The 24,545-nt window shown below is 38.9% G+C and overlaps 1 protein-coding gene across 1 annotated transcript; it reads left to right on the plus strand.

The window, feature by feature from the left end:
• The first annotated feature begins 6,436 nt into the window (after window positions 1-6,436).
• On the plus strand, window positions 6,437-24,279 carry slc51a.L (solute carrier family 51 alpha subunit L homeolog). The gene is made up of 9 exons (XM_018263583.2): window positions 6,437-6,592; window positions 14,519-14,613; window positions 14,845-14,999; window positions 15,191-15,264; window positions 15,851-16,009; window positions 19,601-19,712; window positions 21,161-21,307; window positions 23,735-23,840; window positions 24,056-24,279. Exons 1-9 carry the CDS (start codon window positions 6,558-6,560, stop codon window positions 24,166-24,168), a joined length of 996 nt encoding a protein of 331 aa, XP_018119072.2. The 5' UTR covers window positions 6,437-6,557; the 3' UTR covers window positions 24,169-24,279.
• Window positions 24,280-24,545: the final 266 nt, after the last annotated feature.

Here is a 24,545-nt window from a genome sequence, read left to right on the forward strand (position 1 = left end):
GTATATGATAGCATCAGAAATTGGTTTTGTTAAAAGGCAGGTGATCTTTAAGTTAGTCAGGGAAAATGGCCATATTGAATGAAGCAGGGTGGACAAACTGAAGCTATTCCAATGTCGGAAAGTGTAGGGTTTTTTTGAGGACTCTAATGCTACTAGTGCTAATAGGCAAGTGGCCTTTTCTTTTTACTACAGGTAGGTATTGTTTGAGGAGGCAGCCAAAGCTCCCACCAATCCTCAGCTTTGTCATAGCAGCTGCAGCTACCTTTATTTTTATTTGCTGATTGTTTATATTTGCAAGTCATTGCCTGCAGTGCATGAATCATCCTTGTTAGTATTAAATATGCTAGGATTAACCTTTGAAAAAAAAATCCAGCTGAGATCATTCTGGCAGCAACTATGCAAGCAAGCAATGTTTAAACATAAATGATCATGACCACAAAATCAGAAATGAGGTATACTGTATGTGTGTATCTGGGAAGGTGGAGTGTTGCAGACCCAATCATTGTACTGGGAACATCCAGACCTTACTTCTACCTCACAGTTGCACTCTAGTTGTTCAGCGGCTGACTTGGCTTTGGATACATATGATGCTCACAGAGGTACTGGCAGGAGGTGGCCAATAGTAAAAACATGGTTGTATATTACTGAGCTGGTGTAAATATATGCTCAAAAATTTGTTTTATATTAAAGGGATACTGTCATGGGAAAAAAAAATTCAAAATGAATCAGTTAATAGTGCTGCTCCAGCAGAATTCTGCACTGAAATCCATTTCTCAAAAGAGCAAACAGATTTTTTTATATTCAATTTTGAAATCTCACAAGGGGCTAGACATTTTGTCAATTTCCCAGCTGCCCCTGGTCATGTGACTTGTGCCTGCACTTTAGGAGAGAAATGCTTTCTGGCAGGCTGCTGTTTTTCCTTCTCAATGTAACTGAATGTGTCTCAGTGAGACATGGGTTTTTACTATTGAGTGTTGTTCTTAGATCTACCAGGCAGCTGTTATCTTGTGTTAGGGAGCTGTTATCTGGTTACCTTCCCATTGTTCTTTTGTTTGGCTGCTGGGGGGAAAAAGGGAGGGGGTGATATCACTCCAACTTGCAGTACAGCAGTAAAGAGTGATTGAAGTTTATCAGAGCACAAGTCACATGACTTGGGGCAGCTGGGAAATTGACAATATGTCTAGCCCCATGTCAGATTTCAAAATTGAATATAAAAAAATCTGTTTGCTCTTTTGAGAAATGGATTTCAGTGCAGAATTCTGCTGGAGCAGCACTATTAACTAATTCATTTTGAAATTTTTTTTTTCCCATGACAGTATCCCTTTAAGGAACTGGCTGTGTCTATCTGGGCATAGTGCAGTAAAATTGCTACATATTGGCTTTCTTTACAAATTTGCATTCTTAAATAAGGCTGCAAACATAAACATAGACATATGAAAGCGACATAATTACCTCTGAACTCACTCACACCCTGTTATAGATCAAGCTTGTTTGTTCCTTTGTGCTCTGATCCCTGCTACTGCTCTGTATTGAGCTGCCACTTCTGCAAATGTAATTCCACCTGTGCTTAGTTATGTGCACAGTTGTATTTATAGTCAATGGTGTTCCTCTTTGTTTTCTTTAGTTTTATTTCTCTAGATCTAGCCTCAGGCATTTTTGGTTTTCGTTTTTCGAACTGGTTATGACATTTGATTGCAAGAAGCACCAGTTCTGTGAAACTGTACTGAGTACAGATATAGCATGCAGGGAAAACAGCAAGCTGCTCAAGTTCCTTTTATTTATTCACACGATATGGAACTTTATCAAGTGTGAAACAGGTGCATTAAAAAATCCCTAAAAAAGCACCAAAAAGCAATCAGTTTTGGGGACATATTTATAAAAATCCAGGTTTTCAGGCTAATTCAAGCGCAGACCACAGAAACTTCCAAATAGGTTAGGGACCTCTCCCACTATATGGGGTCTTATTAAATTCTCATAAAGTCAAAGAGGGATTTAAATTGGGTATTAACATTCTAGTTGCAATACATACCCTGTTATATAGAATATGCAGTATATTTCATATTCCATTTGCCATCTCTCAAATTGTATGCCAACCGTTCACCTGATTAAAATGGTTTGGCTTTAGATATGTGGTTTTTTTTTACGACCAAGTATAAATGATAGTTACCACTTGGTAAAACTCGAATACAGGCAGCACTGTATAAATGTGAAAAGCAGAGGTCTTTCCACTCCATTCTGCAATGCAAGCACTTGCCCCTTTGGGCATATTGCAGAAGAACAAAAAAAGTTCTTTCCTGATTCCAAAAGGACAATTGGACCAGTCCCCAGATCAAATTTGTACTAAGATATTTAACCCTGTATTTTTTTCATTGCAAAAAGCCTTCTAAACCCCTTCTTGCAAACTAATGGCATGCATGTAGGTTTGGCTGACCTTGTTATCCAATGGCATCAATGCTTTTCTATTCCCTTCTGATCATTTACCTTTGCTCTTTCTTTGCTTCTGTTTTTCAATTTACTTTGAAGGCTATATATCCTTTTGTTCTGTTTTTTTGCCACCCTTCCTCCTAGACCTAATTTTTCTTTTGATATTTGCGTTACTGTTCCCATCCCTCAGTGATTTTTCTTTGTCTCCCTCCGATATACTATATGATGTCCCTTTCTTTTCCATTTTCTCCCTGTGTGCCACTCTATCCATACCCAATTTTCTTTCCATTCCTTCCCCTTTTTTTCTTCCTCTCCTTGAAGTCTTCTCTCTTTTCTCACATTAAGGGGCCCATTCACCAAGCTCGGGTGAATAAATAGAGGGGAAAAAGCACAAATTTCGAGTAGTTTTTTGTGCTCCTCCACTATCGAATTGGCTGAGTAAAATGATTCGAATAGATCGAGCGCAAAAACGCTGCGACAATTCGCCCATTCAATAGTCGAAGTACTGGATCGAGCGCAAAAACGCTGCGACTATTCGCCCATTGGATAGTCAAAGTACTGTCTCTTTTAAAAATACTTCGACTGCCTACTTCACCACCTAAAACCTAGCGAATTGCTTGAAAAACCTATGGGAAAGTCCCATAGGATTGTTTTCCAAGTTTTTGATAGAATAAAAAGGCATTCGATCGAATGAAAATCCTTCAAGCGAATATTCGATCGTGCGCCTATTCGCCTGGCGAATATTCGCCCATTCGACTATTCGCCAGCGCGTAAATTCACCTGAATTGCCTATTCATTTCTATTCCCCAGTCGAATTTCGAGGGATTTAACCCCTCGAAATTCGACCCTTGATACATCTGCCCCTTATTGTGTTTTTTATTGTGCTTTATGATTGAGTAATACATAGCGAATTTAGTGCCTCTTACACCCGAGCCCTTTGTAAAGGCCCCCTAATGTTATGGATTTCTTTGTATCCAGTTGTAATTCATCAAAACAAGCTGAATCAGTGCATTGGCGCTAGGCACAAGTTGAAAGGAGCATTTACAGGCAAAAGTACCTTTGTGAAAAGCTTTTAAGTGAGCACAATTCTGTTCCTGCGCATGAACTAGCAAATGAATCTTAAAATCATTTCCCTCTCTTACATTTGTTCAAAGACCTTGACATATTGTTTCAATAACACAGGTTACAGATTTCCCTTCCAAGCAGGCCGGCAAAGGTAGAGGTGACATGTCATTGTCCAGCAGGGCATACAGGTCTGTCAGAGCATAAGTACACATGTTATTAACTCTTTCATGTCATATGCTTAACTTTATTAACAGTTTTGCTAAGTTTGTTACAAAAACAATAACAGCAGGGATGCATACACAGGGATCTTTCAATGTTATTGTTCTAATATTTAACAATAGATGTGTTCAGTAATTCTGAAGTCAGTTTGCACTTTTTTATGTACCACACAAATTAGAATGTACACATATATATGAGATACTTATAGGGGATGTAATATGTTTCACTAGTGCAAAAATACCTGCACATAGACACTTGCAATTGTTAGCAACATGTTTGCATCCTTTTTGGCAGATTAAAGTTATCTTGTGAACGATCGCAGTGGATGTAATAAAAAATTTTGAGACAATACATTTACTGAAACTCCAGAGCAGGCGTTAACACTAAACCTTTGCTTAGCGATAATGCGCAATGTAATATTCTCCAGCGACTGATTTTACATTGCAACAGTGCTTAACATTCGCAAAGGCCTGATGTTAAATAACACTTGTGTCTTTTAATTATGTTCCCCCTTAGACTATATTTAGAAACATAGGGCTCTTAAAATGCATAACTGCAAACCAATTAGAAATCCGTTTTTTAAACATTTATCTTTCAACATCACATTGCAAACGTTTGCAATGATCAAACACAGCACAGAGATTGTATCAAAGGCAATAATGAAGGGAAAGTGTGAACATTGCTTCTGTGTCATACAATTATCAATAAAATATATGTAATGTTGCCATGCTTCTATCACGCCCTCTGTAAGGCTATTTTGTCACACAAAATATCCCCTCTAGCACAGTGTTTTTGCTATTCAAACCTCCCTTTTAGTTCTAACCAGCATGGGACTTCAGGGTCCGAGGCCCATTGGGGCTTCTGCCACAGCCCCCCCCCTCGGGCCCTCCTGCCCCAACCGCAACCCCCCCCTCCAGGTCCCCTGTCCCAGACACAACCCCCCCAGCCCTGCCCACCGACCCTGGTTTTAACATTAGAATAGGGCCCTCCTAGGGTTGTTCTTTTCAAAAAATGTTTACAAGCGGACAGGAGAGTAGTGATGAAAGGGCATGTGCCATGATGTAAAAAGGGCAGGCTGTGGTGTAAAAGAGGTGGGGCAGTGACACACAATGTGACACGCAAAGTAATGACAAAATGGGGCAGAAGGATGGCACAATGGAGAGGTCCGGGGCAGATTTGAGAGAAATTGGGGAAGAGCAAAGGTAAAATTGGGGCAAATTGGGGACTTAAGTGGATGGGCCAGGGCCTCAATGTAAGGGTATTACAAATTTAACAGTAATCATACATTGCCATAAGATCTGTAATGCTGACACCGTCCTTGGCTGGGGTATTCAACCCCAATATTGTTCTCAATGTCTCTTCTAGTTGGGTATTCCTTGTGAGATTAGAACCAGTGGCGTAAATAGCTCCCCCGCAGGACCAAACCCTGGGTAGGGTTGCCACCTTTTCTGGAAAAAAATGCCAGCCTTTCTATATTTTTATGGTTTTTCCCTATAATTAACATTGGCATGAAGCAACATTTTTACTGGCCAGACTGGTAAAATACAGCCAGGTGGCAACCCTAACCATGGGGGGGGGGGCAGGTCCTGAGGGGCCCCCGTCGATGCCGCTGCTATCGCCAGGTTTTAACCAGAGCTGTCTCACCTTCCCATTCTGGCCAGAATAAATCACCTGTGGAATGCACGGCCATCTTTGATTTTTTTATTGACAATGGCCAGAGGCCATTTCTGCAGTCATTTTACTGGCAAGTCTTGAGTTAATGGAGTGATCATCGGGCATACTTGCAGTGGTCTTAATGGCAAGTCTGGGATTTTTTTTTAAAGTGTTGAAAGATATACATGTGCTTCATTAGTTCTCTGAGGTAGAGGGGCCCCCCATGTTTGTCTGCAGGGGGGCCCCAAACTCTAGTTACGCCACTGATCAGAACATTATTTATGCTCCAGATACTTAATACACAAGAATGGGCAATCAATTATAATGGAGCATGCACATTACCAGCGTAGTGAAGAATGACTCCAGTGGTATTGGACAAATGAAGTGCAAGATCCAGTTTAGTATGTCAGCAGGAAAAGGTTACAGCAGTATGGGTTATAACACCCACTACTCTCAGTGCAACTTTCTGCAGACACAGTAAATACCATGGCTACCATGGATCACTGCTTTCTGTTCTGCATTGTAAGTTCCAGCAAAGGTTTTTATTTTGCGTTTTGAAACAAACAGCATACTTAATAACAGACAATGTAGGCATTGGTGATGACAAGTGAAAAGCTTTTTAATAGGGATTTATTTGAACAAATATTTATATTCATTTTTACATTTTTTTGTGCTCTAGCAACTAGTCAATGTTTTTAAGGTGAGACTGCAAGAATACTGGTACTGGGTGGGGCGTGGGGGCTTTCCTCTACAGAAGAAGAGGCCCCTAGACTAGCTATAATTAGACAGTGTTTTGCTTTTCCTTCACTGTGTTTGTTTGTGTTTCATTTAACATTTAACAGACTTTCTGGGATAACCTTATTTGGCATTACAGAACTGAAACCACATCATCCCATAATTATGTAAGTTCTTTCCTTAGGAGTACCTCTAAATACTGTGGTATCTGTTGTGTGGATAATGACCACAATTGCAGGTACAAACACTGCTCTAGAGACCTCTGTTATAGTAGGAAATTCAAAGTTTAAAGAAACAAATCAGAGAGTGTGTTTGCTCATGAGTATCAATGAACTTACAGCCATAGCTGGATCAAGTAAACAGATGATACATAGGCCCTGGAGGCTCTGTCATGCCTAGCACAGAACTTATCAAAGCTGTGGAAGCCACAGGATCAAAGCCAACTAAAGCTTTTTAGTAATATGACATCCATGGAGGAGTTTCACCCAGACCCCAGGTACAGTCATTCAGTAGCCAGGCCAAGGGAAAGGGCAGGCTTGAATGGGGATTATTTAAAAACTACCCCATGGGAAAACAGATACAAATATCATTGTTTTATTGATTTTCTCATTAAATAATAATTATTTCTCAATTCAATGTTTATTTATTTTCATAAAGGTAAATAAGGGGGTCCAGAAGTAAAAAGGGGGTAAGGGGACAAGAACAAAGAAATAAACAATTATAATAGAAAATAAGTAAGCAGTTAAAGCTCTTGTACATACTGTAAATCGTTTTAATATTAATTTCAAGTAGGTATTGTGATAGAATATCGAACAAATTTGTTATTGACAGTTATTGGCAGTCACTGTTGGTCTACGCAGTTATGTTAACAGTTATGTACAATTGTGTTTAATATAGTTGTTTAGTATATATATATTCATTACAATAACTAATATAATATAACATACTTAATAATGATGCCTGCTGATTATGCCTTTGAGGGTCTTGGAATTATTTATTTTGATCAATATTCAAACCATGGTCTCCAGATTTGAAAATGTTTAAATGCATTTCCTGTTCTATATGCAATTGAATCTTCCATATATCTAACAGAGATGTAACATAACTATACAACTCCTAATTATCAATTATCCAAAACTATACATTTTACGCAGGATGGGCTTTTTTTAAGACATTTATCCTATAGGTTTTTCTGTTTCTGTTTCAGAAAGACATCATGTGATAATTAAATAGAAAGTTTATACTACAAAATGGAAATGATAAATGTATATATTAAACAATTCATTCAAATGCGAATCATATTGGGGCTAATTTTATTAACCTTTGTTAAATAACACAAGTGCAGTAACCGAATGGAAGTTAAACACACCCACAGCAGTGGCCAGTGCTAGTTTTTGAAGTCACCGCATCTAAAAATTTGTACTTAAAAGTTTAGAGAAAAACCTTAGTTTTCTAATCATATATTTCATTAGAATCTGCAGGAGTTTTCTCAGAAACAGAACTAGAGGGGGGCGGGCCCTGGCGCAGTACGCCCAGCCAGCCCTGGCCCGCTCGCACCCCCTGCTCCCCCGGTAGTTCTGCCCCTGAGTTTTCTGATATCAGATGGATTACAAGTCTGCATATCATTATAATTGATAAAACAAAATGCAAAGAGATATCATGACTCTATTCTTTGACGAGTGGAGTGACCATATAATGCATTGAATACAGTCATGAGTCATGCCCTTCATAAACATTCTTGGCACTGTTTTTTGGTGGGGTTGTTGGCAGCATATCATTTAAATAAACCGATTAAAGGAATAGGACTACACGGATGTTTTCGGTGTGATGCACGATGCGTCTGCATCCGACAGTCGTGTCTAATCAGATCAATGCTGCGACTTCATCCAACACTTCTATCTCTTACCTTATTTCCATCGCATGTGACTTGTCGCAGGCGTTTTGTCGCAGCGCGTCAGATCGTGCCATGTAGTCTTACCTTTATAAAGTTGTAGAGGTTGCACCCCTGTCAAACAAACCTCAGAAACAGTGGATAATAATGATATTTTTTATTACTCATTTAGGGCCTCTTCCATTTATATCCCAGTCTCTTATTCAAATCAGTGCATGGTTGCTAGGGGAATTTGGACTCTAGCAACCAGATGCAAATTGAAGAGCTGCTGAATAAAAATCTGAACAACTCAAAAACCTTTAAAAAAAATTGAAAACCAATTGCAAATTTCCTCTGAATATCACTCTCTACATGATACTAAAAGTTGAACAACCCCTTTAAATACGGTGAAATCTTGCAAAATAAACCATTTCAGTCTGCTATAAGCTTGGGTCAAAGTTCATATTTCAACAGTAGAATGATTCCAAACACAGGGCCAGAATAACACTGCTGTGGCTCAAGAACAAAAAAGTGACCGTCCTTGACCTTTTAAAAGCACAGGCTTCAGTTAAAATGAAAATCGGTGGCATCCAAATTACCTGAAAATCTCAGGCAAATCTGCCAGATAGCATTGACCAAAATGACTCCAGTACACATGCTTACCCTCCAAAGCTTAAAGCTGTTTGTATGGTTGACTGACGCCTCTAGTTAGTTAGACAGGGATATGAATCATATTGCCAGCAGGATCCTGGAAATGTATGTGCACACCCAAGCTACATTTAAATTAAAAAGCAGTAACCTGTGGAAGCCTTATACTGAATTAACACATTGCGCACCAAATTTTAAATAGCATATACATGGTACTTACATATTTTAAATAGGTTTTGAGGTTCAGAAAAAAAAAATACTTTTTATTCAAGTAAATATTAATTTTTAGTTTGTACTGATTAACTTCAATAAGCCGTGGAACGATTTTTTTCAGTTTTACTGCACACAGTCTAAAAAAGCTCCCCCTTTGGAGCTATAAAGTTTAGTGGATGGGTCAATTGTAATTATTTAATTCCTTTAGAGGGATCCGCACTCCAAAGTCTTGGGCTGAAAAACTTTTTTATTCAATAAAAAAGTTTTTCAACACAAGAATTTGGAGTACGGGTCCCTCTATAAGAATTATATATATATATATATATATATATATATATATATATATATATATATATATATATATATATATATATATATATATACAAAACAAACTATACCAAACCATTACCTTTTGGAAATAGAAAAAGGGACAATAATATTTGCTGCATGGCGCATGGCAACCATTTTTGACCACACCTGTTTTTGTGGCCACACCCCCCATTTACCATATAAGGGTAGGTGCACCATGTTCTTATTATTCAGTCACATGTTTACAGGGGGACTGGATTTTAAATGCACTACAAAGCTAAAATGCTAATAGTGTAGGAAGGAAATTACTCACAGGTGTATGTTTTTTGGCTGGGGCTTAAAAGCTCCCAGCTTTCTCACTAGAGCTCCTGAGCTAAGGGTAAGTGCATGTCTTACTACTCAGTCACACTGGTTGCTGGGGGACTTGATTTTAAATGTACTACAAACTTATAATGGGCCATACTCTGCCTACACTATACTCCCTGGTGTACCATACTCTGTCTGCCCTATGCTCGCTATGTGTGTCATACTCTGCTTATCCTATTCTCCTTGGGTGTGCCATATTTGTCTTCCCTATGCTCCCTATATGTGCCCTGCTCTGCCTGTGGAACAAAGCCTGGTATTTGTTCTGGGGGTTTGGTAGCATTTGGAAATTATTGTTAGGGGGCCCTAATGTGTTTAATCATGTTTTGGTGGAGGAGGCATATGGATTTAAGGGTATGTCTTATTATGACTTAACTTTTTTCACATATGAGTGATATACCTGCAGTGAGCACCAACCATTTGGTTTTTTGGTGTGTTATTAATGTGGACATGGTCTTGTGGTAACGTGGGTGTGGTTTAAAATATTGAGTGGCTAACATTGGCTTTAATTATCAGCCCTCCACCATGTAGACTAGAAAAATTCCGGCCCTTGGTACCACAGACGTTGGACAGCACTGATCTAGGCAATTGATATGTGATAGCAAGTTGCCTCTAGAATAAAGAATGATTATTATTTATCTCACTTGACAAAAATGTGTTCAGATTGTGGGCCTATGCTAGAATAGTGTTGGTAGTAAAATGTGTATTCAATATAAACAGAGCAAGTGAAGAAAATAACTGTGAACTGTGAATATTTGACTATAATATAATGTATCCATTAAAGGGGAACTCCGGCTTCCAAACCAAAATTTTATAAAGAGGCCCACATAGCACAGAAACCCCTAATATACCCATCACAGTTACCTGTTTCTTCAAAAAGTATAAATAAAATGCCATTTTCTATGCTGAAATCCAGCTGGTTAACAGTTCTTCTCTTTCTGCATCATTTGAAATCCTGGCAGGGAAGGAGGGACTAAACTGATGTTACAAATTGTAACAACTTCTCCACAGCTTACAGACAGCATGCAGGAACTACATACCCCACAATGCATTGCACTATGATGTTCTGTTCCTTATTGAAATCACGTGTGTAGGGAATTTTGGGAGTTTGAGGATGCAGGCAAAGGATAGCTGGCTGCTGATACAAAGTAACAGTAATCAGCCAGCTCAGCAAAGTAGTCAGACAGATCAGCAGAAGAGCAGGGGGCTAGGCTTAGGGAACTGTCAGAAACCATTAAAAATCATAAAAAATCTGCATATTTTTTAAATGATATATATTGCAAAGTTGCTTGAAATTATGATTATTTTTCAAAGAGCATAAGTTATGTTTTTGTGGAGTTCCCATTTAAATATTGCATCAGAAGGTTTCTAATACTGATTTTTTTTTCTCCAAAATGTCCATTCAAAACTGGTATTTTATAAAAGTGAATACCTACTGTTATAAGAAGGCTTTTGCTGCCCAGTATGCTATTAAGTTGCGATGAACTATGGAATTTAGTTCTGTAACAGCTGCAGACAATGTGGGCGCTTAAATGTATTAAACATAAATTGTATATATCTTTAGTGGGATTTGTTAACGTTTATTACATTTTGTTGGTTTAGTGGTTTCTACTCTCAGGCAAAACTGAGTTATCCATAATTAAGTGTTGTAGGTTGAAGTATCCCCAAATGCTTTGGAATTATACTATGAAAAAATATTATACAAATATAAAAGGTAGTTTTATAAGTAATATGGAGTTAAGATATATTAAAGCGATACTGACACATTCCTAGAAAAATCATAGGAATGTGTCAGTATCAAGTCGTTCCCTTGAATGCCCCCTCAAAGCCGCCACCCAGCTCCGCAAACCTGCGTTGACCCGACCCTCCAACACTGCTAAAAGATCTTCTGTGCTGTTTCAGTGACGCTGGGTTGGGGGTGACACAATCCTTCCAAAAACCGGACTTCAGCCTATGGAAGGATCGCTCTGCCCCCAGGGGGGCTTTGAGGGGAATTATTGCGGGTGCAGCAACTACTTGATACTGACACGTTCCTATGATTTTTATAGGAACGTGTCGGTATCCATTAAGTCACCATGTTTTCTCTGGACAAACATAGATTCCAGAAATTACGATTATCACTCTCCATACCATTTCAGTAAATTTAGAACAGTTCCTTGAATTGGTTGTATTGCTTAGGAACTAGAACAGGCCTAGTCTCAACGAGAAGGAATGGAATGGATTGGAACCTGGAGGCTTAGTTACATTAGCTAACTTGATCATATACTGTAAATACAGTAAGCTGAGTAGGCACCATAAACTCCATATGTGACAGGGAATAGTATGTATGCATGTATAGCTATGTAAAATCCAGTGGTTTCTGTACTATGCATTAGAAGTTTAAAGTTAAAGCATAAAGTCAGCATTATATCTGTCAGCTCTAAACAGATGAAGGATACGTCAGGTTTATAGTAACAAGCGTTATTATGCCCAAACTTAGTTATTGTGGCCTACTGAAAGATCATGCCCAGGACTATAAATTATGAGAATAAACAAGTTCATTGGAGTAATTTCTTCCGGCAATGTAATTAAACAACACGTTTCAGCAAAATGTCCTTCGAGCACCAGCTAGATCAACTTTCACTTAGAGAAATCATGTATATATAATGGATCATATCTGTTTTATGGGCACACACTGCTACAATCTTATCCAACTCCACTGCCGCTCCTTCATGCCTCATAAAGGAACAGCTCTGTTTCCCAGCAGATGTTAGAGCTGACTCAAATAGCTGATTCCCATACAAACAAAATAACTGCCTTTTGCACAAATTCTGCATGAAGACTGACAAGAAGCCCCCCTAAAAAATATATTAGATTTAATTGTCATTTAAAATCACAACTCCCAAATTAACTTAAATATTTCAGAAATGATCCAGAATTTTTAACTGATTATATTTAGAAAATGTATTATTTCAGTATGATGAAGGTTATAATAAATTTTCATTTATGTGATAGTTCCCCTTTAATAATAGTAACTCAGTACAAATTTTTTGTTCTATACTCTTTGTCAGTATCATTCAAGTCCTTTTCCTGACTTATGTGCTTTTCTGGTTTCTAGTCTGCCAGTGCAGGGTCTGTTCTTTCTGTTGTTTTCTGTCTTTTGTTGACTCTTTACATTATTCTTGCAAGTGATATTTTAATTAGTGTATTTGAAATATATTCATATATATTAGGGGTCTCTAGATGCATTGTAGGAGGAAGTGTAGGTTACTTCTGTGTTTGGTTAGAATCATGCAACATTAACACAGGGCTACCACACTGGAACTGGAATTTTGTCTTTCCATATTTTTTATTACTGCCTTTTTTTTTAATTTATGTATTAGTTCTGTTATAGAAGTAGATACTGAAACACTAAAAACTACATGTGAGATTATCTACGTCATATAGCTGTAGGGGATCAGACAAGTCCTTCCCCTGTTTTTCTGTCTGTGACATCATCCAGCCCGGTTACAGGCTGGAAAGCCATCTGATTGGCTGGGTTTCCCAGTGCATCCTTGGGAGAGGGGGAGTGCCTGACTTTGGAGCCAGATATACAAGGTTTCAGACAGAGCTTATAAAGGGATCCCTGCTGCAGCAGCCAGAGAGATCCAGATCTGTGGAGAGTGACAGTGCTGCTTGAAAGGATTTTCCAGAGAGAAGTAAAAGAAAGGGCTGCATTTTGCTCTGCTTTGATAAAGTAAAAGAAAAGGCTGCATTTTGCTCTGCTTTGATAAAGTATTTGAGCATCAGGGATAGACAGCTTCTATCTCCTGCCTGTGTATACTTTGGCCACTGTGTGATTCCCCGGGGTGAGGACAGGTCTTGATCGTGTACCTGCCACTTGGGAGCAGCTACACGATCAAGCTAACTCTAAAGGGAAAGGTAATCTCACAGGGTGCTAGCAAGCAGGTGGCAACCGGGAAGCAATTCATTCAAGGTGGAACCAAAATGTAAATTAAAACTTCATCTTTATTGATCCGAATAAAACCAATTATACACGAGGGCAGGGAGAGTAGCTTGACGCGTTTCGTGACCAATACATCACTTCATCAGAAGTAATGGCGTTCTGCATGTTTGTTTCTAAAGGGAAAGGTACCTTGGGTCAGGTAGTGCTATTTAACTGACCAGAGTGATTCTGCTTTTATCCACCCAGAGTGGCGTGTGGGACTGTGGCATTGAAAGACTGTGCCAGGGGTTGATAGTCCACACAGGTTCCCCATAGTAAAGTGATAATGTGTGATTTGCATTTACAATTACTAAATGCAGTTTTACATAAAGTTTATATTTGTTATACTGCAAACTGTTCGTGTTTTTTTTCCTAGTGGAAACCCCCTGAGGTGTGCTCCTCAGTGTTCCCTAGGTGGAAACACTGCACTGTAAATCCCAGTTTCCAGTACGTTTCATACACAAAAGGGATTCAGGGCCTTGGATTGCAAAGGGTTTATTGCTATTTAAAGAGACAGTAAACAAATTAGGGTCACAAGTTCCCACTAACTAGGAAGTATCACCCAGGAGTTATTGCCCCCAAGTTACACAATGAAATAGAGTGGGCTTTGTTATTGAAGGGAGAGTGAACACCCCTTTTAACATTAGCAGGATGAATGTATCTTTTGACGATTGTTTTAAATAAAAAATCGATGGTTTCTGTTATTTCTGGCACTAAAGAAGAATATGAAGCCTGTTTCACTTTAGTACTTCCTGTTAAATGTATTTAGGGTGCTCTGAACAAATCACCCTGTTTATAAAGGACGAGGAGGTGAGTTGAGTGACCATAACCCACCTCTCAAATTCTGGCTTTATAATGGCAAAACATAGGGATATATTTTTATAATTAAAATATTAGGCAGAATGAAATTTCAAAACAAGTGCTATTTATTGTGCTATTTTTTTGTGAAATTATTTTAGATGTATACTGCCCCTTTAATTGGTGTATATATTTGCGGTCATATTATGGTTTCCTCCGAAAAAAAGCATTGATGTTCTCACTTCTTTGTCTTGCAGAATCCCACGTCAGCTAGTCGACCTTCTTATTGCCAATTACAGTATTCCAAAAGCCTGCTTCTCCAAACCCCCTGCCGCTTCTCAGCTGCCACATCGTACGTGTGATGATACATCTTAGTTGGAGACAATCAGAGCAAGTGAATGAGTTCAAGTTCATATAGGCAAAACATATGAACTAAGTACAGTATAGTGAAACATTTCTTATTTATTGATTTTAAGGAAATCTTGCTGAATTTGTTTGGCAAACCCCCAGGTCCTAAGCATTTTGAAAGGCAAACCCCATTTGTATTTGCTTCTGTGCCCAATCATGTGTTCTCTTATTCCAGAACTGGACACACTGCATCTCTGCACTTTTGGAATTCTGACCACACTTGTCATTATATCATTGATCCTTTACTTGGAAGAAGCTTTCTACCTCAGAAAGAAAGTGCTGTGCTCAGTTAAGAGGAAAACACTCCTGTGGAGCAGTGCATCACCCACGGTAAAAGGGCATTATATCTGTGATTGGCAGGTGGCAGCTGTATATATATAATCTTATATATAGGTTATGTATCTAGGGGACACAGCACACAATTCATTTCAGTATCCAAACAACTGTGCGTTTGTGTGCCAAGTGCAACAATTAAGCCTCGTTCATCTATAAGACTAACTGCCTATCACCCACTCTTTCAGATAATCGCTATTTTTAGCTGTTTCGGCCTATGGATCCCTCGAGCTTCCATGTTTGTGGAAATTGGTATAGGCACGTGAGTACCAGCTACAATAATTTTGGATTAACTTCTAAATTACAGTATTCCGTTTAGTAAGTTCTTAAAATGTAAATCCAAACTGTCATTTTAATGATGGGCACTATGATTTCCAAATTTAAAACGTGAACGATGCACATGGAAGGTAGCACACCTAAAACTAGATTTTTTGGGGCAAATTTATCAAAGCGTGAAATTAAGAGCTCACCACAGAAAAACTCACCCACTTTCTATTCTTTCCTATGGGATTTTCAGAATTGTATCTATCAGTGGGTGAAAGTTAAAGTTCACCGTTTGATAGAATCCCATAGGAATGAATAGAAAGTGGGTGAGTTTTTCTGTGTTGAAATTTTTCACCCCCTAGGACCCAGTGTCTTAGAAATAGTTTCAAAAAGAGTCATAAGCTGGAAATGATGATAATTGTTTTAAAATATTGTCAGTATCTGTTTAATCAAACTCCACAGATAACATCTGTCTCTTTATAGTAAGAGGTATCAATGTAAAGCCGTATTTTTCTCATTCCCTTTGTTCTCAAAGGGCAAAGCATTCCATTAGTTGCTGCTTATAACTTTCTGGACATTATTAGCTATTTTGCCATCTGTTTCTACCTGATTCTGACGGTCATCATTGAGGGATTTGGAGGAAAGGATGCACTGGTTAAGAAAATGGAAAATACTGATGTGCATATCAACACTGGGCCCTGTTGCTGCTGCTGCCCTTGTCTTCCCCGCATTAAACTCACAAAGTAAGATTTTGTCTTGTTCTTGTTCCTTGAGATTACCTCTCACCATACTCAAGTCAAGTGGATTTTGTCATTTCAGCCATATACAGTAAATAAAGTACATATTAGAAACGAAATGACGTTCCTCCAGAACCCACCGGTGCTAAATTTTTTTTTGCAACTCTAGTTGCAGCACTTGCTGCTATAACTTGCTTATGACTACCTTCAAATGAGCGGTGGGAATGTCCTAATTGACCCTCCCAGAAGCACAGTAGGAGGAGGACAGCCAATCACAGTCCTGCGGTCACACAACCAAAGACAGTCTAGTTCCTTATCAGGTCAGCCTAGCAGCTGATTCTATATTGTTAGCAATTTTGCAATATATGCATTATTTTCTTTAAGAATCCAAGATTTAAGGGAAATATATACTGTTAATATAAATGAATTTTATTATAACAGAGTCACCTAATCTAATTGAGGAACTGACTAACCTGAGGGCTATAACAAACAAGGGAAAGTTGTGCTCACCACTAATTTTTAAAACCATTAGGCGGGAGTGCAATGAGGCTGTGACCACAAAATACATATAGATAAATACAAGAGTCCTCTGCACTCAACTCATTATCAATATATTTAAGACAGAGACATTTTGTGCATACTGCTACTGAAAAATGCCTTACCCTTTAAACAAAACAGGGATTGTTTGTCCATGTATTGCAATATATTTAAGCTGGCCAACTACGTCAAAGTCATCCCATATCTGGCCAGTCCTATGCTCAATTTTATCTGATTTATTAAGAATTCTATTGCTTCATTATACATTTTACAAAGGGACTAAGTTGTATCCCTCAACTTACTAGCTGCTTTCAAAGTAAAACTCCCAAACTTGGCTGCCCTTTTATTAGACACCAGTGGGATAACCTGACTATAGCTGGGAAGGGTGGGAGCTACAACATGGAGCTGGTCACTGCTCCTGTATAACTATAACGAACAAGGGAAAGTTGTGCTCATCCCTATTTTTTAAAACCATTAGGCGGGGGTGCAATGAGGCTGTGACCACAAAATGCATATAGACAAATACAATATATAAAAAAAGTGAATGTAAAATTGATGAGAATGCTATTGTTAGCAATTTTGCAATATATGCATTATTTTCTTTAAGAATCCAAGATTTAAGGGAAATATATACTGTTAATATAGCCATATACAGTAAATAAAATGCATATTAGAAACGAAATGACGTTCCTCCAGAACCCACCGGTGCTAAATTTTTTTTTGCAACTCTAGTTGCAGCACTTGCTGCTATAACTTGCTTATGACTACCTACTACTAGAAAATATTTTACGAAAAACACATTGACAATTAAACTGACATATTCTAGAAGCACTTGTGTATCCCGTACATTCTGCTATCCACAATATACTGCCTATGCTTGTCTTCTCCCATAGTCCTATCACAATTATTTGCTGACTTAAAGCAAACCTAGCAACCCTCTGAGTATAGTTGGCAGACACATGGAACTTGCACCTATTGCAATGTATTGATTCCATTTTACAGGGTCCCTGTGTATACACAGAATAACCCTAGCAAGCTTAAAATTACCAAACCTTTGATTGAAATGTAAATCAATATACAGAATAAGATAAGCTTAGTTGATACACACATGGCCTTAATTGGCAATTACAGCACAGTTAAAGGAGACATATAGCTTAACTAAAACCCCCTCCAATCTTGTAGGCAATAATGAATACTAGATGGTGTTGGTCTTACTCTGGGCTACAGTAGCTGTCAACGTTTCAAATGAGCGGTGGGAATGTCCTAATTGACCCTCCCAGAAGCACAGTAGGAGGAGGATAGCCAATCACAGTCCTGTGGTCACACAACCAAAGACATTCTAGTTCCTTATCAGGTCAGCCTAGCTGCTGATTCTATATTCTACAGTGCAGTGTACTGAGAGCTCAAACACAGCCATCAGGGGTTTTATGGGGGCCACATCTCCAGCTGAAGCCTTGCTCATTGCTGCTAAAATGGCAATTATCCACCTGTTCTCTTTAGGAGGTGTTTGCTATAAGTAACCAATAGCCTGTTACAGTATGTCTGCTGTAAGATGATACGTGATTAGTAGGGCACCATCCACCCTCATTTTATCACCTCTTTCTCCCTTATTACATTTCCTTTCCTCATTCCAGTTTTTCTCAGCAACCTCTCCAGCTTTTGTGTGTGGCTTTTTCGGTCAACTGGTTCCTGTATTGCATTATATTAAAAAAAAGAAGTTTGTCAAACAGAAACAGTCCCAGTCCCACGCTGTTTATTTCCTGCCAAAAGTTCCTGCACACCATCATAAATCAAAATTTTAGTACTAACAGGTTGCTTATATTTGCAGAGTTATATAACCAGAGACTACTTGCTACATAATATCTGCCCCACAGAACTGCAAAACACAGCCTGCAGAATACAACCAGCCAAGTACACCCTGTTACACTCTCTAAGAATATGTGTTTCTTATGCTTCTGTTGTATGACCAGTGTTGGACTGGGGGTTAGGGTCGCACCGGGTTGCCATGTCAGACCCCCCTCCTACTATCAGCCACAACCTTTCCCTTCTAGATGTGAGGCGATCTTGGCAAGTAGAGTAGATCAGGGAGCAGAGAGCGGGCCTGAGATGGCCGGGCCCACCAGGTTTTTTCCCATTCTCACACTGGCCTAGTCCGACCCTGGATCTGACAGCAGGGGTTCAGTACAGGGCTCTAATCGAGTGGAGTGCAAGAATAGGTCATACAAGGAGACACTTATGTTCCACCTACTTATATAAGCTTCTTTGATTTTGTGCCACCCAGAACTTCATTCATAATTAGGAGCAACCCTTAACACTCCATGACGAAGGTCTAAAGAGTTGCACCTAACATTAGTGGACTCAAAGGGATGGTGTATAGTGGGTAAAAAACATGGTGCTTTGCTTGGAGGAGAATGAAAGCACATAGCATCTTGAAACTGGTGCCCTCATTTTTCTATATTTATGAAACTAACATCCCATTGCAGACGCTTAAGAACTAGTCTGTGCCTCTTGATGCTCTGTTGTGCATCTTAAACTTTTTATCTGGAATGAGGTGCACAACACAACCAGACCTCAGGTAGAAGTTCTCTTTGGATAAGAACTAAGGGCATGCTCTTACACCCCATACAGGTATTGCACTTCTGCTGAAGGGAGTAGTAAAAGACCCTCATATCATCATCTAGTGACAATTTGACTCCATGTAATGAAGGTCCTCTCTTAGTGATTTAAATGGAGCCACTGATCCCTGTAAGTTTGGTTTATGGAGCCAAGAACCCCCAGCTACCCTACCTACACCCACACATCAAAACAGAACTGCAGCCCTACACATACATATTTCTTGGCACCTCTGTCCATGAGTACATTTCACTGAATGTTTACAAGGAATTTTATGAGCCCAACCCAATACTAAACAGGAGTCTCAGTGTGTAGCTTGCTGCAGATTGATTGGCTGGAACATTCCCTTTAGTTACTTTCTGGTTTCTAGCCTGTACTTACATTTTGCTGCCAAGAAGTGTTCCCATAAAAGTGAATGCATTGAATGTAATTTTGCTTCCTTTGAAGGCGGAAGGCGACCATCTTTACCTTGGGTGTTATCCAGATGGCATTCCTGAAACCCATATTCAGTTTCATTGGTTTGTTCCTTTGGGCTGATGGAATCTTCAACCCAGACGATGTAAGAGTTCTTTTACCTGAAAGACAGAATAAACCTCTGTGTGGGATTTGTTTTGGATGTTGACTGATATTCATCTACAAGTCATATGTCCAAAGATAAAGATTTATAGTTATGGCTAGATCCAGAAACTGTTAGATAAACAAGTCTGCTACACAAGACTGTGAATTTAAAGGATAAGTTAATCTTTAAAAAAGTAAAATTGATGAGAATGCTATTGTTAGCAATTTTGCAATATATGCATTATTTTCTTTAAGAATCCAAGATTTAAGGGAAATATATACTGTTAATACAAATTAATTTTATTATAACAGAGTCACCTGATCCAGTTGAGGAACTGACTAACCTGAGGGCTATAACAAACAAGGAAAAGTTGTGCGCACCCCTAATTTTTAAAACCATTAGGCGGGGGTGCAACGAGGCTGTGACCACAAAATATATATAGACAAATACAAGAGTCCTCTGCACTCAACCCATTATCAATATGTAAGACAGAGACATTTTGTGCATACTGCTACTGAAAAATGACTTACCCTTTAAGCAAAACAGGGATTGTTTGTCCATATATTGCAATATATTTAAGCTGGCCAACTATGTCAAAGTCATCCCATATCTGGCCAGTCCTATGCTCAATTTTCATCTGATTCATTAAGAATTCAATTGCTTAATTATACATTTTACAAAGGGACTAAGTTTTACCTGCAACTCACTTGCTGCTTTCAAAGTAAAACTCCCAAACTTGGCTGCCCTTTTATTAGACACCAGTGGGATCACCTGACTATAGTTGGGAAGGGTGGGGGCTACAACATGGAGCTGGTCACTGCTCCTGTATAAACTATAACAAACAAGGGAAAGTTGTGCTCACCACTAATTTTTAAAACCATTAGGTGGGGGTGCAATGAGGCTGTGACCACAAAATACATATAGACAAATACAATATATAAAAAAAGTGAATGTAAAATTGATGAGAATGCTATTGTTAGCAATTTTGCAATATATGCATTATTTTCTTTAAGAATCCAAGATTTAAGGGAAATATATACTGTTAATATAAATGAATTTTATTATAACAGAGTCATCTGATCCAGTTGAGGAACTGACTAACCTGAGGGCTAACCTGATGTCCCTCTGGTTAGGAAAAACATTAGAAACCTTACATAGCTTTTCTCACGTCTTTTCTAAGTGGAAGAACATCAGACCAGCCCTCTATACCCTTTAGGGTGGTGGTAGCTCCAGGGATCCCCTGTGTCAATAGGTGCCCTTGCAGGCAATTTATCAGACAGACTGGCAGCTAATGGTATAAATAGGCATAAGTGCAAGGAATGTGTTTAATGCTTATAATGAAGGTCATCTACAGCTCACTAGACTTGGTACATGTTATAGCAGATAAGACAAAGACTGTTGTGGAGGGTTAACAAGACTTATGCAATATGTGTTCTATGATGTTGCAGGTCTCAGCTCAGAGTCTTGCACTCTGGATGGGCACAATTGTTGGGGTCTCCACCATAATTGCTCTTTGGCCCATTGGAATTCTTTTTCGCCAAGCCAAAACTCATCTCAGTGACCAAAACATTGGGGCCAAGTTTGCAGTTTTCCAGGTAAGATTTAAACTCATCTTTCTACGGGTCTTTGCAGGTCTATCCCCCCATGCTAAAGAAATGGGCACTGGTTTAAAGATGATGAAGAATAAATGCAGGAGCAATGTAGTGAGATACTGATGTTACACTCGTGCTAAGGTGGTAAACTTATTTGGTCTATCAAGATGACCCTGATTGTAAAGTCAAGCGGCTGTACCCTGTGTTGTTAAAGGGGTGGTTCACATTTAAAGGAAAAGCAAACCCAAAAGTTAAAAAACCCTACCCTCCTATCCTACATAGACCCCCCCCCCTCCCTGTGCACATTTATTTCATTGTTTCATAAATCTTTATTAGACTTCCGGAACAGATTGATTTGAATAAAGAGCATTATCTGAGTATTTGACTACATTAAAGTTGCTTATTGTAGTAGAAATGTCAGAATCATTTTTGCAGTTGCTTCAGATTCAGTGTTTTGGAAATCACAGATAAAAGCAATTACTGCCATTTAAACCTTTTTTAAATATAAAAATGACTATTATAGAAGCAATGTCTATCTTAAGTACCACTTTATTCTTAAGGTCAAGAGAACGTGACCTCAATTCCGACCTAAACATCAACCTTTTTGAATATCTACCAAACAGTAACAACATCTTTGTACCCTAATCCCTGTACCACATACACTGAACTAATTGTCTCTTCAACAAAACTACTGTAAAGACCCAAAAGCTTATTTATTGACCATGGTAATGGAATTATTGACCACAACTACTACTATCCTCCTATGTTGACTAAAGATCACCTTCTTCCCAAATTGCAGTAAAGCGATTCTGTTAAAGATAAGCTTGAATACTTATAATAAATGCAAGTTATTATTTCTACAACAACATTTATTTATAAAGTATACATAAGGCAAATTATAGTATTATGGGAATGTGCAAGTAGATGCCCTAAAGTTATGGTTTAACTACAACTCCCAGCATCACCCGCCAACTTACTTGGCAATTATGTTTCAGACTGCTGGGCCTGTGTGCCAAATAATTTGATTGTTGCTGCTCAGAAAAGAAAAAGTAAGTGATAAATATCCAAGAAATAAAGTGTGTTGCATCTTGAGTTGGATTTTTAGACCTTTTTTAAAGTCTTTTCCAGGTTTTCTATCAAATAGGAAAGATGGCCCTGCTACAAATTTGATATACTGCTAGTTTGGGCTTCTCAGTAAGCAGCTTCTGGAAAAATAATCCTCCAAAACAGGGGTCATGGAGTTGGATGCTGATTTTTTTTTTTGAAATTTGTTTTATTGAAGTCTCATCACAAATATACATGTGTATTTCTGTATTGATGTTATACAGGGTCGGACTGGGGGGCCCGGGGCCCACCGGGACTCCAGTCCAGGGCCCCCCTACAGGCCCCCGTCCCCCTGCTGCAACGCGCCGTGCGGCGCCCTTCAGTGTGCATGCGCACACGGTGGCACCCTCTGTGCGCATGCGCACACTGCGCATCGACGAAGATCTTTTTTTTTTTTTTCAAAAAACAAGATATCAGTCGAGGGGGCCTGGCCCGGCGGGGGCCCACCGGGTTTTTTCCCGGTGTCCCGCCGGGCCAGTCCGACACTGATGTTATAATAGTTACATATTGAGCATGTGACTACATTAGTTACAACAATAAAGAAACTGTCTTGTAGTGAGCCCATGAAAAGAAAAGAATTTGCCAAAGCAGAGCTGCTGCATCTTAACACTTCAGTCCTCTACAGAACTGCTGCAACACATACTTTAACCATAACAGAATGGATTCTTGGTTTGGGGAGGCTTAACCTCCCCAAGCCTTCATTATAATCCGCCTATGGCTGTGATTGCTAGAATGACAGGATTGGTACCTCGGAGACTTTCTAGGTCATACCATGCGGTTCTGTAGAATGTAGAAACTGTCAGTTTTATTATGTCGGGGGGGGTAGACTTAAGATATACGTGGTCCATATGTTGAAAAATTTACTAGTATGGGACAGTTTGTTCCGGGATGCTTCCAGCCAATCCATGTGGAATAGAAAGGCAGTTTGTTTTTCACTAGCTTCATGGAGGGTGGTGTGGGTGACAGCCATTGCTGTAATATAGCTTTCCTAGTAGCTGAGGCTAACTGTTCCGCTAGGGCGCTGTTGGCTCTGGATATTTGTTGGGTATGCTTTAAGTTTGGATGCTGTTTTTAAGGCACAGGGCGTAGAACACAGTTTGTATTGGACAACTGACATATTCCCATTGGAAAAATGGAACAGTGGAACGGCACAGCTTCACAAAATGCAAACAATTGATTTTTTTAAATAATTTTTTCCAGACAATTTCATTATAGAGCTAGACATGAGGAGAACAGGAAGGGAAGAGTATGATCAGAGCAGATCAGTATAACATTATACTGTAAAAGTCTGACATTCACATCACAACCTCTGACATCTTATTACAGATCTTACTCATCTTGACAACTGTGCAAACATCTATCTTTAGTATTCTGGCAGGTGCAGGCCAAATACCATGTTTCCCTCCATATTCATCTAGAGCTAGATCTCAGCGTAAGTAGGACAAATGGCTGTTTTTGTGTGTTTGCTTCTTTCTGGGTTTTTGTCTTCTGTAGAAAGGAAAATAGTTGGCCTAACAGCGTTACTCTGTAATAATACATGATTTTTATTTGATACCAAAGACATTTTCAGACCAAAAGTTATTATGACCAGGGAAAATGGTTTAGCTTGCAATAAAGAAATGCTAATCAGCATCTTTCTATTTACAGTAATGAACAACAATCTGCTCATAGTGGAGACTTTCCTCCTGTCCATTGTGGCCAGAAATGCATACAGAAAGAGAGACGACGAGGCAGGATTCAGCTTCAAACAAAGTTTTTGAGCAAAGATGAAGAGTATCTTATTCTGTAACAAACAGGGGAAAGTTGTGCTCACCACTAGTTTTTAAAATCATTAGGCGGGGGTGCAATGAGGGTGTGACCACAAAATACATATAGACAAATACAAGATTCCTCTGCACTCAACCCATTATCAATATATTTAAGACAGCGACATTTTGTACATACTGCTACTAAAAAATGCCTTACCCTTTAAACAAAACAGGGATTGTTTGTCCATATATTGCAATATATTTAAGCTGGCCAACTACGTCAAAGTCATCCCATATCTGGCCAGTCCTATGCTCAATTTTCATTGATTCATTAAGAATTCTATGGTTTAATTATACATTTTATAAAAGGGACGAATACGTTTTACCTG

Source organism: Xenopus laevis, chromosome 5L (assembly GCF_017654675.1).
Source record: "Xenopus laevis strain J_2021 chromosome 5L, Xenopus_laevis_v10.1, whole genome shotgun sequence".
NCBI classification, from domain to species: Eukaryota; Metazoa; Chordata; class Amphibia; order Anura; family Pipidae; genus Xenopus; species Xenopus laevis.

What these genes read in the sequence shown, in the direction of transcription:
- slc51a.L (XM_018263583.2), top strand. Translation starts at nt 6,558, where the DNA reads ATGACATCCATGGAGGAGTTTCACCCAGACCCCAG. An exon ending in GAGTTTCACCCAGACCCCAG is followed by an intron (nt 6,593 to 14,518) that starts GTACAGTCATTC and finishes TTTGTCTTGCAG; the next exon opens with AATCCCACGTCAGCTAGTCG. An exon ending in GGAGCAGTGCATCACCCACG is followed by an intron (nt 15,000 to 15,190) that starts GTAAAAGGGCAT and finishes CCACTCTTTCAG; the next exon opens with ATAATCGCTATTTTTAGCTG.